Source organism: Papaver somniferum, unplaced genomic scaffold (genome assembly GCF_003573695.1).
Source record: "Papaver somniferum cultivar HN1 unplaced genomic scaffold, ASM357369v1 unplaced-scaffold_19, whole genome shotgun sequence".
Classification (NCBI taxonomy): domain Eukaryota; kingdom Viridiplantae; phylum Streptophyta; class Magnoliopsida; order Ranunculales; family Papaveraceae; genus Papaver; species Papaver somniferum.
The window spans coordinates 1,770,619-1,783,301 of NW_020628818.1; the positions used below are offsets into that span (position 1 = coordinate 1,770,619).

General features: G+C 37.2%; 3 protein-coding genes across 5 annotated transcripts; 1 reads left to right on the plus strand and 2 right to left on the minus strand.

Annotated features, from left to right (window-relative positions):
- The first annotated feature begins 215 nt into the window (after positions 1-215).
- LOC113338931 (multiple inositol polyphosphate phosphatase 1-like) lies at positions 216-5,312 on the plus strand. Its single transcript, XM_026584324.1, has 12 exons — positions 216-403; positions 900-987; positions 1,105-1,410; positions 1,508-1,666; positions 2,368-2,508; positions 2,660-2,716; positions 3,582-3,720; positions 4,038-4,142; positions 4,264-4,454; positions 4,578-4,619; positions 4,715-4,802; positions 4,973-5,312. The coding sequence occupies exons 1-12, from the start codon at positions 270-272 to the stop codon at positions 4,987-4,989; spliced, it is 1,467 nt and encodes a 488-aa protein (XP_026440109.1). The 5' UTR covers positions 216-269; the 3' UTR covers positions 4,990-5,312.
- LOC113338932 lies at positions 5,281-7,696 on the minus strand. The gene is made up of 3 exons (XM_026584325.1): positions 7,567-7,696; positions 5,737-7,287; positions 5,281-5,598 (listed from the first exon to the last, which is right to left on the minus strand). Exons 2-3 carry the CDS (start codon positions 6,395-6,397, stop codon positions 5,537-5,539), a joined length of 723 nt encoding a protein of 240 aa, XP_026440110.1. The 5' UTR covers positions 6,398-7,287; positions 7,567-7,696; the 3' UTR covers positions 5,281-5,536.
- Positions 7,697-8,711: 1,015 nt separating this feature from the next.
- Positions 8,712-12,337, minus strand: LOC113339023 (protein DETOXIFICATION 33-like). Of its 3 annotated transcripts, none has more exons than XM_026584422.1 (9): positions 11,879-12,337; positions 11,599-11,794; positions 11,259-11,355; positions 10,388-10,474; positions 10,128-10,184; positions 9,783-10,021; positions 9,555-9,673; positions 9,377-9,463; positions 8,712-9,287 (listed from the first exon to the last, which is right to left on the minus strand). In XM_026584422.1, the coding sequence occupies exons 1-9, from the start codon at positions 12,140-12,142 to the stop codon at positions 9,219-9,221; spliced, it is 1,215 nt and encodes a 404-aa protein (XP_026440207.1). In that variant the 5' UTR covers positions 12,143-12,337; the 3' UTR covers positions 8,712-9,218. The 3 variants fall into 3 exon arrangements, with proteins under 3 accessions (XP_026440207.1, XP_026440208.1, XP_026440206.1); XM_026584423.1 differs by having other exon boundaries at positions 11,702-11,794; positions 11,879-12,021; XM_026584421.1 differs by having other exon boundaries at positions 11,259-11,794.
- Between the last annotated feature and the right edge of the window lie 346 nt (positions 12,338-12,683).

Consider the following 12,683-nt stretch of genomic DNA (forward strand, 5'->3'; position numbering starts at 1 on the left):
AATAATACTATGTCTACCGGGGCTGAAATCCCGCGAGATTTCCCGGTAGACTCAAAATTCAGTGGGGCCATATGCCCAACCCCTGCTAACTCCAGCGGGTCCCAGGAAATCTCTCCCTCGGGATTCATCCCGGGGATTTTCCGTTGTCAACCTAGCATCGTCCAAAAAAGAAACACAAAACAGCCACGCGGCGGAGTATCATAGATATTAACAAAGTAGCCATCAACACTCTGAAGTACCTGATTCGCGTTCTTTTGATTCAAAACGAGATGACCAAATTTCATTTTTTGGTTTTGATTGGAATGGTTAATGTTCTTTGGATATTCCTCTGTTACGTATCCTTATTGAAATCTGATACAGTGGAAGGATTTGATGTAAGGAAACATCTCTCTACGGTTACAAGGTATTAATCCATCTTTTGTGTTTCACTATACTTTCTCAATTTTTCTTGAATTTTGATGTTTGATTAAACTTTTCAATAAAATTCAAGATTTGTCTGTCTCTGTGAAATGTATGGATTTATAAGATTGGATTGAAAGTAGCTTAATGTTGACACTGAGAGGAGAAAATATTAGGGTTTAGGACAGTCAAGCTTCAATGTCTTTGGCTTGACACACTTTAGGCACTTTGTGGTTTGATTGAAGACACATATTTCCATATATTTATATAGCATGTTTCTAAAAAGCCAAACAAGTACCTCTATACTGGGTGACTGTACATACTCGTCTATTAATTCAGGAATGTTGCTCTCTGTCATGGGAAAAAATTAAGAAATCAGGCTAGCTAGAGAATATTGTTTTTGTTGCCACCTTCTCTATCAGTATGAATGGCAAGCAAGCTTGGCCTTGGCAATCTTTATCTGTTGTATTGTCCTCATCTGGGTGAATAATAATTTGCAGCTATGCTGTTGGGAAAGAACTCACTAATGATGGATTCATGTCTTCTAGTATCCCAAATGGATGCACTCCTATTCACTTAAATCTTGTGGTAATCACAATTCACCTATTTACACACCATGAGATCTCTAGTTATGGTATATGTAATTTATAGATTTAAGAAGGAATTATAGTAAGTTTTAACATCAATGTCTTTTTGGTTGTGTAGGCAAGACACGGAACTCGTTCTCCTACCAAGAAAAGGATTAGAGAGTTAGATAGATTGGCGAGTCACTTGGAAGATTTAGTGAATGATGCAAAAGATGCGGCAGAAAAGGGCAAGTTATCTCTTGAAAGAGTCCCTGCCTGGATACAGGGATGGCAATCTCCTTGGAAAGGAAGGAAAAAAGGTGGAGAGTTGATTTCTAAAGGGGAGGATGAACTATATAATCTTGGGATTAGAATCAGAGAAAGATTTGGAGATTTATTCAGTGAGGAGTATCACCCAGACGTGTTCACTATAAAAGCAACTCAAGTTAGACATTTTTGTTTCTGTCTATTTCTTTCATTTCTTTCATTTTCTGTTCGTTTTAGGAACCCATAATAAATTTACATCTCCTTTGTTGAGTCAGGTTCCTCGGGCATCAGCTAGTGCAGTGGCATTTGGCATGGGTCTATTTGCGGAGAGAGGTAATCTGGGACCAGGGAAGCATCGAGCATTTTCTGTAACCAGTGAGAGCCGTGCAAGTGATTTATTACTGAGGTTTTTCGATACTTGTGAAACTTACAAGGTATGCATATGTGCAGATGTTCTATTTTCTAGCTCTATGAGACATCTGATTCCCAAGTTAGATACTTCCATGTGTAGTAAAAATAGGCCTGTCAATATTTGTCCGATATCCGGAATCCGTTTCCGAGTATTCGAGATCCTATAGGATTTTATCCGTTTTATCAGATATCGGATCGGATATGTTATCGGATATTTTTTCCTTAACATATCGGAATCGGATTAGGCTCTATCCGAATTGTTAATATCCGATATCCGATAAGACATGAACTTATTTGTAATTTACCCTAATTTAGAGCCATTTCAGATACTCATTTCGGATATTATCGGATAATATCGGGTAAATATCTGACAAATTTTAGTTATGAACATGTTTTACAAGGTTTTTAAGTTTTTTTTGTCAGAATCGGATATTATTGGATATCCGATTGCTTAGCATTTCGGTTTCGATATCTTATTTTGATATCCTATAGGATATTATCGGATATCGGATATCCGATAACGCTTAACCTATCGGATATTCGAATTTCCAAATATCTGACGGATATTCATCCGTTGACAGCCCTAAAAAAATAAGCAGAGTTTGAAGAATGGTCAATTCAGTACCCACAAATCTTGGAAGTTTTTTAAGTCTATAGATCTTGTTCTTGTTTGGGACAATAATTTTCAAAGCAGTTTCTTTACTAACTTGGATTTCAATGATAGCAATACAGGAAAAATCAGGAACCTACTGTCCTAAAACTAAAGCAACCCATCTTGGATCAAATTTCCTCTGCCTTAGTGAGTCGGTACCAGCTGAACTTTACAACACAGGATGCTGCTTCCCTCTGGTTTCTGTGTAAGCAGGTAACTCCTCTCTTATTTTGTAGCATATATTTTCATGGTTATAAATTTAAAACATGACCACATAAAAAACCACAAAATTGTTAAAAAGAATGTTAACTGTTTCAAAGAGGTAATATTTTCTCAATTATGTTGGTTGGTTTTCTGCTGTTAGGAAGCATCCTTGCTGGAGGTAACTGATCAAGCTTGTGGCCTCTTTACCCCTTCTGAGGTATGATACCGAGGGTGTTCCTGTTGATTTAAGTAACATCTCATGACTAAAACAAGTGAATTGTCGATTCTTACTTATTATTCTTTAATTATTATTATTGTGATGTATAGAAGTGATTGAAAATGCATAATATACATGTTTTCTGTTCAAGAACTAAGCCACTTTGTGGTTTTCTCTATAGCGAAGCTGCATATAAATCATCCTGTTTATCTTTCAATCCCATACCCAAAATAAATTGGATTAGAAAAGCTAGCTTGCTGGTTATAGTTTAATTCGAGCCAAGAGCTCAAAGGGATAAAAACCAAAATAAATCGGGTTAGAAAAGCTTGCTCGCTGGATGCTGCAAATTCACCAGGGGTGATTGGTTTTCTGTCCGTACAAAAAAGGCATTACCTGGCGGGCAATTTTCATTTTCTGTTACTTTTGGTATTTCAATGTCCTTCATTTTCCACTGATCTCTTCAGTTATCTTGCTTGCCTAAGTACTTAAACCTCTGTTACTTTTGATATTCCGATGTCCTTATATTTTCATTTTCCACTGATCTCTTCAATTATCTTGCTTGCCTAAGTACTTAAACCTCTGTTACTTTTGGTATTCCGATGTCCTTATATTTTCATTTTCCACCGATCTCTTCAATTATCTTGCTTGCCTAAGTACTTAAACCTCTGTTACTTTTGGTATTCCGATGTCCTTATATTTTCATTTTCCACTGATCTCTTCAATGATCTTGCTTGCCTAAGTACTTAAATCTTTTAGTTTTGAACTGTGTTGGTTATCTTGACTCTTGCATACAGTACACTGTGCAGATTTAACATATGCTTTCCAACACTGTACATTTTAAACGGGAACGTCTTTCTACTTTTAGGTTTCTTTGCTGGAGTGGACTGATGATTTGGAGGTATTCATGTTGAAGGGTTATGGTAAATCAGTGAATTATCGAATGGGATTACCACTGCTTCGAGATGTTGTTGACTCCATGGAACAAGCTATAAAGGCTAAAGAAGGTAATAGTATACGATCCTCTAGTTACTAATTTCTTAAAAAGCAGCTCTGGCAGACTTTGAGTTACTTTCTATGCAATTCCTCCTTATAGCTTGAAATTGAAGTTTCAGTTTCGACTAGAGGGCAGCTTGTTTATTTCTGGAAGTATGGCACCACATGTTAATTTAGTACTAGTATAATCTAACTATTTATGAAATATAACTTGCATTTCCTTTTTTGCCTCACAACCCCAATTTTCTTACACCCTCCAGTCAGATCAGATGTAAGGTGCACCATGTTAAAGCATATGGCTCATAATTTTCCTTTCTCGGTTTCACAGAGCACCGTGTTGCTGGCACTTTCGAGAAAGCAAGACTACGATTTGCTCATGCCGAAACCGTTGTACCATTTTCGTGTCTGCTTGGAATCTTTCTTGAAGGAGCTGGTAAAGTTCACATCTTTCTACTTCTTCCATGAACCAATTAATGTCGCCTGACCTTCTGGTGCATAACATCCTTTTTGGCTTTTGCGCTAGACTAATGAGTAGACATAACTTGGATGTTCAGAGTTGGCAAGATTAAAACACGAGCAAGCCTTGGAACTACCTCCAAAGCCTCCTCAGAAAAGGAACTGGAGAGGTAGTGTGGTGGCACCTTTTGCTGGGAACAATATGCTGGTTTTGTATAATTGTCCGACCAAACAGACATCCAAGTATTATGTGCAAGTGATGCATAACGAAGTTCCAGTTCCCTTGCCAGTAAGCTATATCTGTGACTTCGTGCTGAATTTTTCCTCTTTTGAGCTAGACTTTGATATCATTGCTAGTTCTCTATGTTTTGCACTTTTGATTGTTTCTAAATTGATATTTTGTATTGTGCAGGGTTGTGATGGTTCTGATTTTTGCTCATTTGAAAATTTTAAGGTATTACTTCTTATGCTATCGAACTCCTTGAAGTGTCTTTCTTGAATTGACCATTTAATTCTTAATCCTGAGAAATCTACTCAACTTTTTCACAGGAAAAGATCGTCAATCCCCATCTGCAGCACAACTACAATTCAGTCTGCAGTGCAAAATTAGAAGAACCAGAAACACTCTCCTTTGCTAGTAAGTTGTCCAAATTGTTCTCATCACTGTTTTCACTGAAGAAATACGAAGCAGTTCTCCACAAAACCAAGCTGGAGTTATAATTTATGAATATCAAACTTCTTCCTCTCTTACTTCTCTTTTTTGCTAGTTTTCAATGCTCATGTTCTGAACTTTTCCAATACTTGCAGCCAATTCTGCTATCTAGGGAAGTCCTTGGGGGTGCACATACAGGCTTATTGATAGATTGGTCAACTGAGAGGTGGCTCAATCTTAACTTCTGAGATGTCTAATTCAGTAAGGTAGGAGGCTTTTAATCATTCTAATGCTCTAGTTTATGTTACAACAGTTTGCAGACGATTTATACAAAAGGTTTTCTGAAATATCCTTAGGAACTTTGTGTAATTCTAATGCTCGCCGAGTCTTGTTTGTTACTTGGTCTAAAACTGTTTGTATAGCAATGCAACTTTTGGAGGTGTCCTGTTACTGAAACAAAGTATAGAGCTTCTAAGCAAGCCTGAAATTTATTCATCTTTGGTTTTCCACTTTAGGCCTTAGTACTAAGCATAAAAAAACAGCTTAAAATGTCATTCAAACTTGAGCACCATAAACTTACAGAAAACAAGAAATTGTAAAAATATCGTTACACAAAAAATGGATCCAAAAATATGAGTTACACAACAAATCCCCAGTCTCTCTTGAGTTGTATTTTGACATGTCAGTGGATTGGCTAGTTACAGTCACTCTTTCCATCTCTAGTCATGAATAATTGAGTGAATCATAATGGAGGCTTCATCATTCCCCGGGTCATAGTTTTCTGAAACAAGCAACAGAACCTACATAAGTTAACAAGAAGAGAACACAATTTATTTTGTAACAGCAAGGGAAGCAACAATAGACAATGCCTAGATGAGAATTGCAGAAAACCATAAAGCTGTAGAGAAAAAAAAAGTACCTTCAAGGTTGGAAACAAGATTGCTAATGATCCCACCATTACTTTTTTCCTCTTCCATCTTGACATGTTCCCCATTTCCTTCACTACTAGCATTATCATGCACTTCTTCTTCTGCTTCACTCTTTTTCTCCATCTCTACTCCAGCTTCCTGACTGCCGTCACTTTCATTCTGATGGAACAAATTGGTTATGAGATTGTTAATGATCCCACCACCACTACCACCATTCACCTCAACTTCTATATGCTCTTGAACTTCTCTTTCTTCAACATCAGTAACTCCTTCGGTATTGTTATGATTTTCCTTCACTTCTCCGTGATCTCCCTCAGCACTACTAGAGTGGAAAATATTTGAGATGAAATTGTTGATGATTCCACCACCCATCTCAACATCTACACTACTCTTATTCTCTTCATCTTCTTTATAATCAGCTTCAGTTGTTGCTGAAAAACCGTTACTCAATCCTCTTGGTAATCTTGGACTAGAAGGAGTAACCAAGTTAGAAATAAGATGGTTTACAATACCCCCACTTCTCTTACTCCCTTCCTCTTCCTCTTCTTGTTTTCTTTGCTCAGTAGATGATTTCATGACTTTATCATCATCCATTTGGTTGAAATCTTCAGTTCCTGTTTTGAGTTCAGTCTCTGTTATGCTATCCTCCATTGCTTTTCCACTTTTCTCTCTTTAGGTCTTTTTTTCTTTTTAACTCCTACAATGAAAACGGCAGGAGAGGGAGGAGCGACATTTATAAAGGGTAAAGTTTTGAGGAGACAGATGTTTAAATTTTGAGTAAGAAACTCTGCTCTGAATACACGTATTTTCAGGGAAAAAAATATGCCTACATTGACCATTTAGATGATGACATTTGGAAGATGCGCACTACATCCACTAAAGAGCTCACCCTCACACATATCTAAATTTGTCGGTTGAATTTAAAAACGTTTTTTCATATTTTAATACCAGTATCCTAGGAGTCTGGCAGTAAAGATTTCCAGTTAAAAAAAATTAAAATTGTAGTGGGAGAAATCTGCCTTGTCAGTAATCGATCAATTCATTGAGTGCCACGAGTTGCTCTATCCATCGATGATGTACGCTAAACCGTCGGATTACAAGACTGATACTAAGGAACAGAGCAAGTCGAATGGAAATAAGCCAGAATATAGGTAGATGGACTTGTTGGGCATTTTCCCATGTTCAAATTTAGCCCATCGGACTTGCTCTTATGTTAAGCAGAAAAATGAAAAGAGTAATGATAATGATATTATTATGAAATCCACAGGAGGCAAACAACCACCACTTTTACACAACTGAATAACCAACCGCACGCACACAAACACTATGTAGCCATGAAACAACACTTGAAGCTCAAGTATTGCTAATCACAACTACTTTATTTTAACACCAAAGAAAAGTACAAACGATACCGTAGCAAGATAATTTCAGGGATTATTGACATGTAAATAATCCCTCATCTTCATCATTTCCTTCACTAACACTTGCAGTCGGTACAAGTGCAGTTGTTGTCTCCACACTTGCATCCTCCCTCGAGGTTTCTGCATCCATGCAAGAAAAATATGACGTCAATCAATCGATTTCCAAGTAGAATATACATATCATCGGAAACTGCTAGCTAAAATGATTAGTCTAATAACAAAATTATCATTGGAAAAAACTCGGGTTTCTGATCATTCTCCTTTGCAGCTGACTTGCATCTGCAACATAAAGGAAAAAAAATAACGAACCATTCTAAGTTTCAATCAAATCAAGTGTGAAGTAGTATATTTATTGGAATTATTAGTAAAACTAGCTAGAAGAAGAAAAAAGAATCTTACCCACAGCTGCAGTTAGTGGCACAAGAAGTACAACCACAAGCCATTTTTGAGTTTGTTTAGGAAAGCTTAGGAAACTTTGAAGGAAATGAGAGTTTATAGAATTCAGAGACTTTTAAGTGTGTATTCAGTTCAATCCTATTTATAACCAAAACACTTACGCTAAACTTGCTTAGTCTTGTACTACTAACTGAGAGGCAGTAGTAGTACTAATTACCTGCTTGCACTTGTACTAGCATCGGATAAGCTGTCTATTCACCCAAGTGTTATCATATTATGTCAACTGTGAACCCTTCTCCCCTCTGGTTCTCTCTCTTTTTCCTCTTCAAAGCATATATCCAATGATGGTGTTTTGAGCCTAGTTAGCAATTCGGGATTCGACAAACGTACGGAACGGCAAACGTACGAGTATTGTACGGTTTTGTAAAATTCAGATTCGGTCCAAAATTCGGTCAACGGGACGTGATTCGTCATTAATTCGGAACGGCATACGTACGTGTATAATTCGATTTATAAATGTGAGTTCGGCTCTAAAAATTCGGTATCTATATATAACAAATAATTTGTATTTATAAGGTCATAGACCAATTTTTATGCATGTGTGAGTTATTTAAGGAAAAATAAACTCAATATGATGATATTAATAATATATACAACATTAGTTATCCAAAAGGACGTCGTATGGTGGTTTAGATGCTTGGTTAGTGAGTTTGAGATCTCTCTCACCTTCACCTTCAAATCTCTTCAGTCGTTTTTGTTTCATAAAAATTACAACACGTCTAATATTCGGTCGTGTATGTTCGGGAGGCAGTAAAGCCCAAAAAGTGGAGTCTTTGAAAAGTAAAAGCTAAAAAATTTATGGCGAATTAAGCGGACGTATCATTCGGGATACGTAAAATTCGTGAACGATTCGCGAATAATCCGGGAATGCCACATAATACGCGACTTGGGTTCGGAGTTGCAAACGTACGCGAATAAGACGGTAAAATTCGTGATACGGAAAAATTCGCGAATGATTCGCGAACTTACTAACTAGGATTTTGAGTATCTAAAATGTAGTGCCACCTGTAATTTTGAGACTAAAATAAAAAAAAATGCTCCCAAATTCTTTTCTCTGTTAAACTAAAAGATATGAAAGTTAATGTTCGTGGGAAAATGTTTATTTTAAACTTAAAAATAGATTAAAATGACAACATTTGAGACGGAAGAGTGTCACTTGTGTAGTACTACTACTACTCTTCTTTATTATTAGCTTCAGTTGTTGCTGAATTTGCTGAGTGCCGCGTGTTGCTGTCATCTATTGATGAAGTTTAAACCATCGGATCACATGATTTGGTAAAAGAAATAAAATGCAGTCCGGTTTTCATACACCCAAGAGATGGAATTTGACTAGCTGATTTGTAGAGCAAAACCGGATGATAATGTTTCAATATCCAACTTATACTAGCAGTAACAGAACCAGATGTACAAGGTTGCTGGAGGGGTTTCAAAATTCCACTCCAAATTTCATATGATCCAAGGATGGTTGGTAATGGGGACTGATAGTTACTTCGAGCAATTTTAAATCACATTTGGGTGCATCTACTCCAAAAGAAATTTATGTGTATACAGATCAGAAATTTGTAATGTAACAAAAAGCTCAAAGTTGATTCAGTTCAGTGGATCAACTTTTGTTCCTCGCCTGTACTCACATCCTCTGAAACTCTATCTTTGGATAATTGCACCTGCAGAAACAACTCAAAAACGGTAAACAGAAAGATAAAAAAAAATGAAAGAAACGAAAATGAAGCGTGCACCATTGGAGAAAACTCACCTCTTTGTCCCAGTCCGCTCGCCAACACATAATTATGAGAACGATTGTTTGAAGACACATACCAATTTGTGTTCCAACCCAAAGTCCCTGAATTCATATAAATGGCAACATCCAATGAACATCAACTTGATAATTGAAGATACACGCTGTTAAAAGACTGTCTAAGGATGAGTTTTACCTCTAGACCCCAATTTAGTTTGAATGCCATAAAAACGCCAATGGGCAACCCAATGAGATAGTAGGTTGTGATATTTACATAGGCTACAATAGTCTGCCAACCAGCTCCAATGGCCATACCTGTCAATTCAAAAATACACCATGCCTTGTAAAGATTTCCTCGTTCGCTTTTGCGCATTCATCACTGAGTTATCTCAAACAAGTTGCTTAAGAATTTGAAAACACAAACCTGTTAAAACGGGTTGGACGCCGCAGAGGATGATTGACGTGCATAAATACACGGCTAAATTGCTAACTTCTTTCATAACAATCTCGTCATCTGTAAAGAGTCTTGGGAAGTCATATCTTGTTACCAAAATTAAGGCAGCAAAAGCAGTCTGTGTGACTAGAGAAACTGAGACCGTAACCCAAACAGAGAATTTTGCATCTGCTGCATTTCCTGCTCCCAATTCATTCGAGACCCTTACACTGAAGAATATACAAAAGAAATCAGTATAACTGTAGGCAGATAGGTATTAACTGAAAGTGCACTGAAGCCATATTCTATCAAAAAGTTCAAACAAATGGAGAATACCTGACAGCAGCAATGTACCCAAGTGGTACCATAAATATCCACCCTTCCACATTCATACTACAAACCAAATAAAATAAAATAAATGAAAACATTCAATGTAGAAAAATGTCTCTCTCTTTGTACACCATTTGGACCAGCGTGACACTTAGATTTGAGGACATACTGTTAGACCAACTTGATTATCCTATTTATGTGAAGATCTAGACAACACAATGTTTAAGACCGCACTTATTAATTTCATCAACCTTCAGGATACATACCAGATAGCAGCTGCATCAACTTTAACTTCAGCATTTTTAAGTACTCCGGCAAACACAATCAAAATCATAAACGCCCAATACTCCAAGCTGCAATAAGAAAAACTTGGATTAGAATAAACACGAACGGGCATCAGTTAGTCGTGTTCGCCTTTGCAGCTAATTGATCGAAACAACCAAACCCATAAAGGTTGATATGCCAATCTTAGGCCTTGAGGGATTACCTCCGGAGCATTTTGGATGTGCCGATGTTGGCATTTTGCCATCACAGTTAAGTCTAAATATCACAATTCAGACCAAATTTTCATTTTTTTTTTTAGTTAGTCAGAGGAGGGACCGCTCCACTCCCAACCCCGCACACCATCCACATATAATATTGTGCACCCAAGTAATCCCCACCTTCAACCATATCCATAAGGGAGCGGGTTTAGGCTCAGAAGGAGGTATGGAGGAAGTCATCCTTATGGGTTTCAATAGTAGCTGCGATAGCAATTTGTTTTTGCAGTTGATGTTCTTTTGAATGATATCCAGATTTTGATCATTATACTTGGAAGTCAATCAAGTTCATCTAAAAATTTAAAATCTATGGACAATATGAAGCTGAACAATATGAAGAAAGTTGAGTTATGCACGACCACTAACTACTTCACACGACTGCCAAATTATTTGCAGTATCAGTCAGACGCTTTAAGTACAATACGTGCTGGCATGTTACCTGCGGGAGAACTTTAATTCGACATGGATTTAAGGGAATGCATATAGTACGCTCTGGAGTCGTATTTATTTTTGGCCTTGAAACTTGGGAACCAAAAGAGTGTGTGCCAATTTTTTTTTTTTTTTGAACAAAAATTAAGCAAAATTGGAGAATACTAACCAGAGCATGACAGATGAAGCCACAGATAACCAGAGAAAATCAAGCAATTCAGTCAAAGCCTTCCATGAAAAACCACTCCAAGCATCCTTGCATCTTCCTGAGACGATATAAGCATATTGAAGAATGACAACCAAGACCCACGAAAAATTCAAAGAAGCTGCTGCTCCAACTAAACCCCATCTCGTAACACAAAACCAACTTAACGGAACATGAATCACTAAAATTCCAAATGATATCCAGGCTAATGGCATTACTTTACTTTGGGCTTGCAAGAATCTTTGCATAGGAAAATTCAGTGCATACATGTATAATTGTGGTATCATCCATATAGAAAATGTACCAGCTAATTCTGCAATATCTTTTTTTTGGCCTAAAATTAATAAAATTGGTGTTGCAAATACTGAGATTAGTGTTAATGGTAATGCTGTTCCAAGCAGAATCACCCATGATCTTTGCATGTAAATCCCTAGCAGTGTTAGTTTTCCTGCTCCATATGCTTGTCCGCATAATGTTTCTAATGCACTTCCCATACCCAACTGCAAAAACACAAAAAATCAATCAATCATGATCAAGAGAGTGATAGATAGATATAAAGAGAGAGAGATAGATGGGGGGAGTACCATGATGCCATAGGAGAGACCAGAAATGACCAAATTTTGGAGACCAAAAGCAGCAAGTTCAAGTGTACCAACATGACCAACCCATGTTTGAGTAGTGAAAGCAAGAGAGAATTGAAATATTGCACTTAAAATGCATGGTCCTGCTATATACCATACGAGCTTATTTTCTTCCCAAAATTTTCGAGAGAAGGATACTTGATTAGAATTCTCATTTTTGTTTGTTAACAGAGGAACGGAATAGTTTGAAGTTGAATCCTCATCCATGGCAGAAATATCTACTTCCCTAAAAGCTTATCAAGTTTATATTTATATTTGACAACCCAACTCGTTGACAAAAAATAATTGGTTGAGCAACCATTCCTGATCTAGTCTTAGCAGCTTTATAACCTTTGGATTCCAATATCAGGAAACTGCGTATTTTAACCACAGTGATAGCATAGTATTGGGTGGTCGGCTGTTGGGCTTGAATGATAGTGGTAATGTAGGCAAATAAAGTGTGAACACTTATCTTATGTTCCACCACGGTTTCTTCCAAATGGGGATTGTGGCGCATACGAAAGCACGAGGGCAAGAATTCAATTTCGTAACGACTCGTAACTCGGAAAAGCTGCTTGCCACGTGATAGAACATGATTTGGAAATAAGTTGAAAACGAGCTGATATGGCCAACTAAACAAGTAAGGACCGGAAGAAAAGAGTAACGGATTTCATACGGGTTTGAGCTAAACCTCATAATATATGAACGTTTTGCATGTGATGTATGTTTTTATTGGAAACATAGTAAGCATGGGCCGGTATGGCCGGGT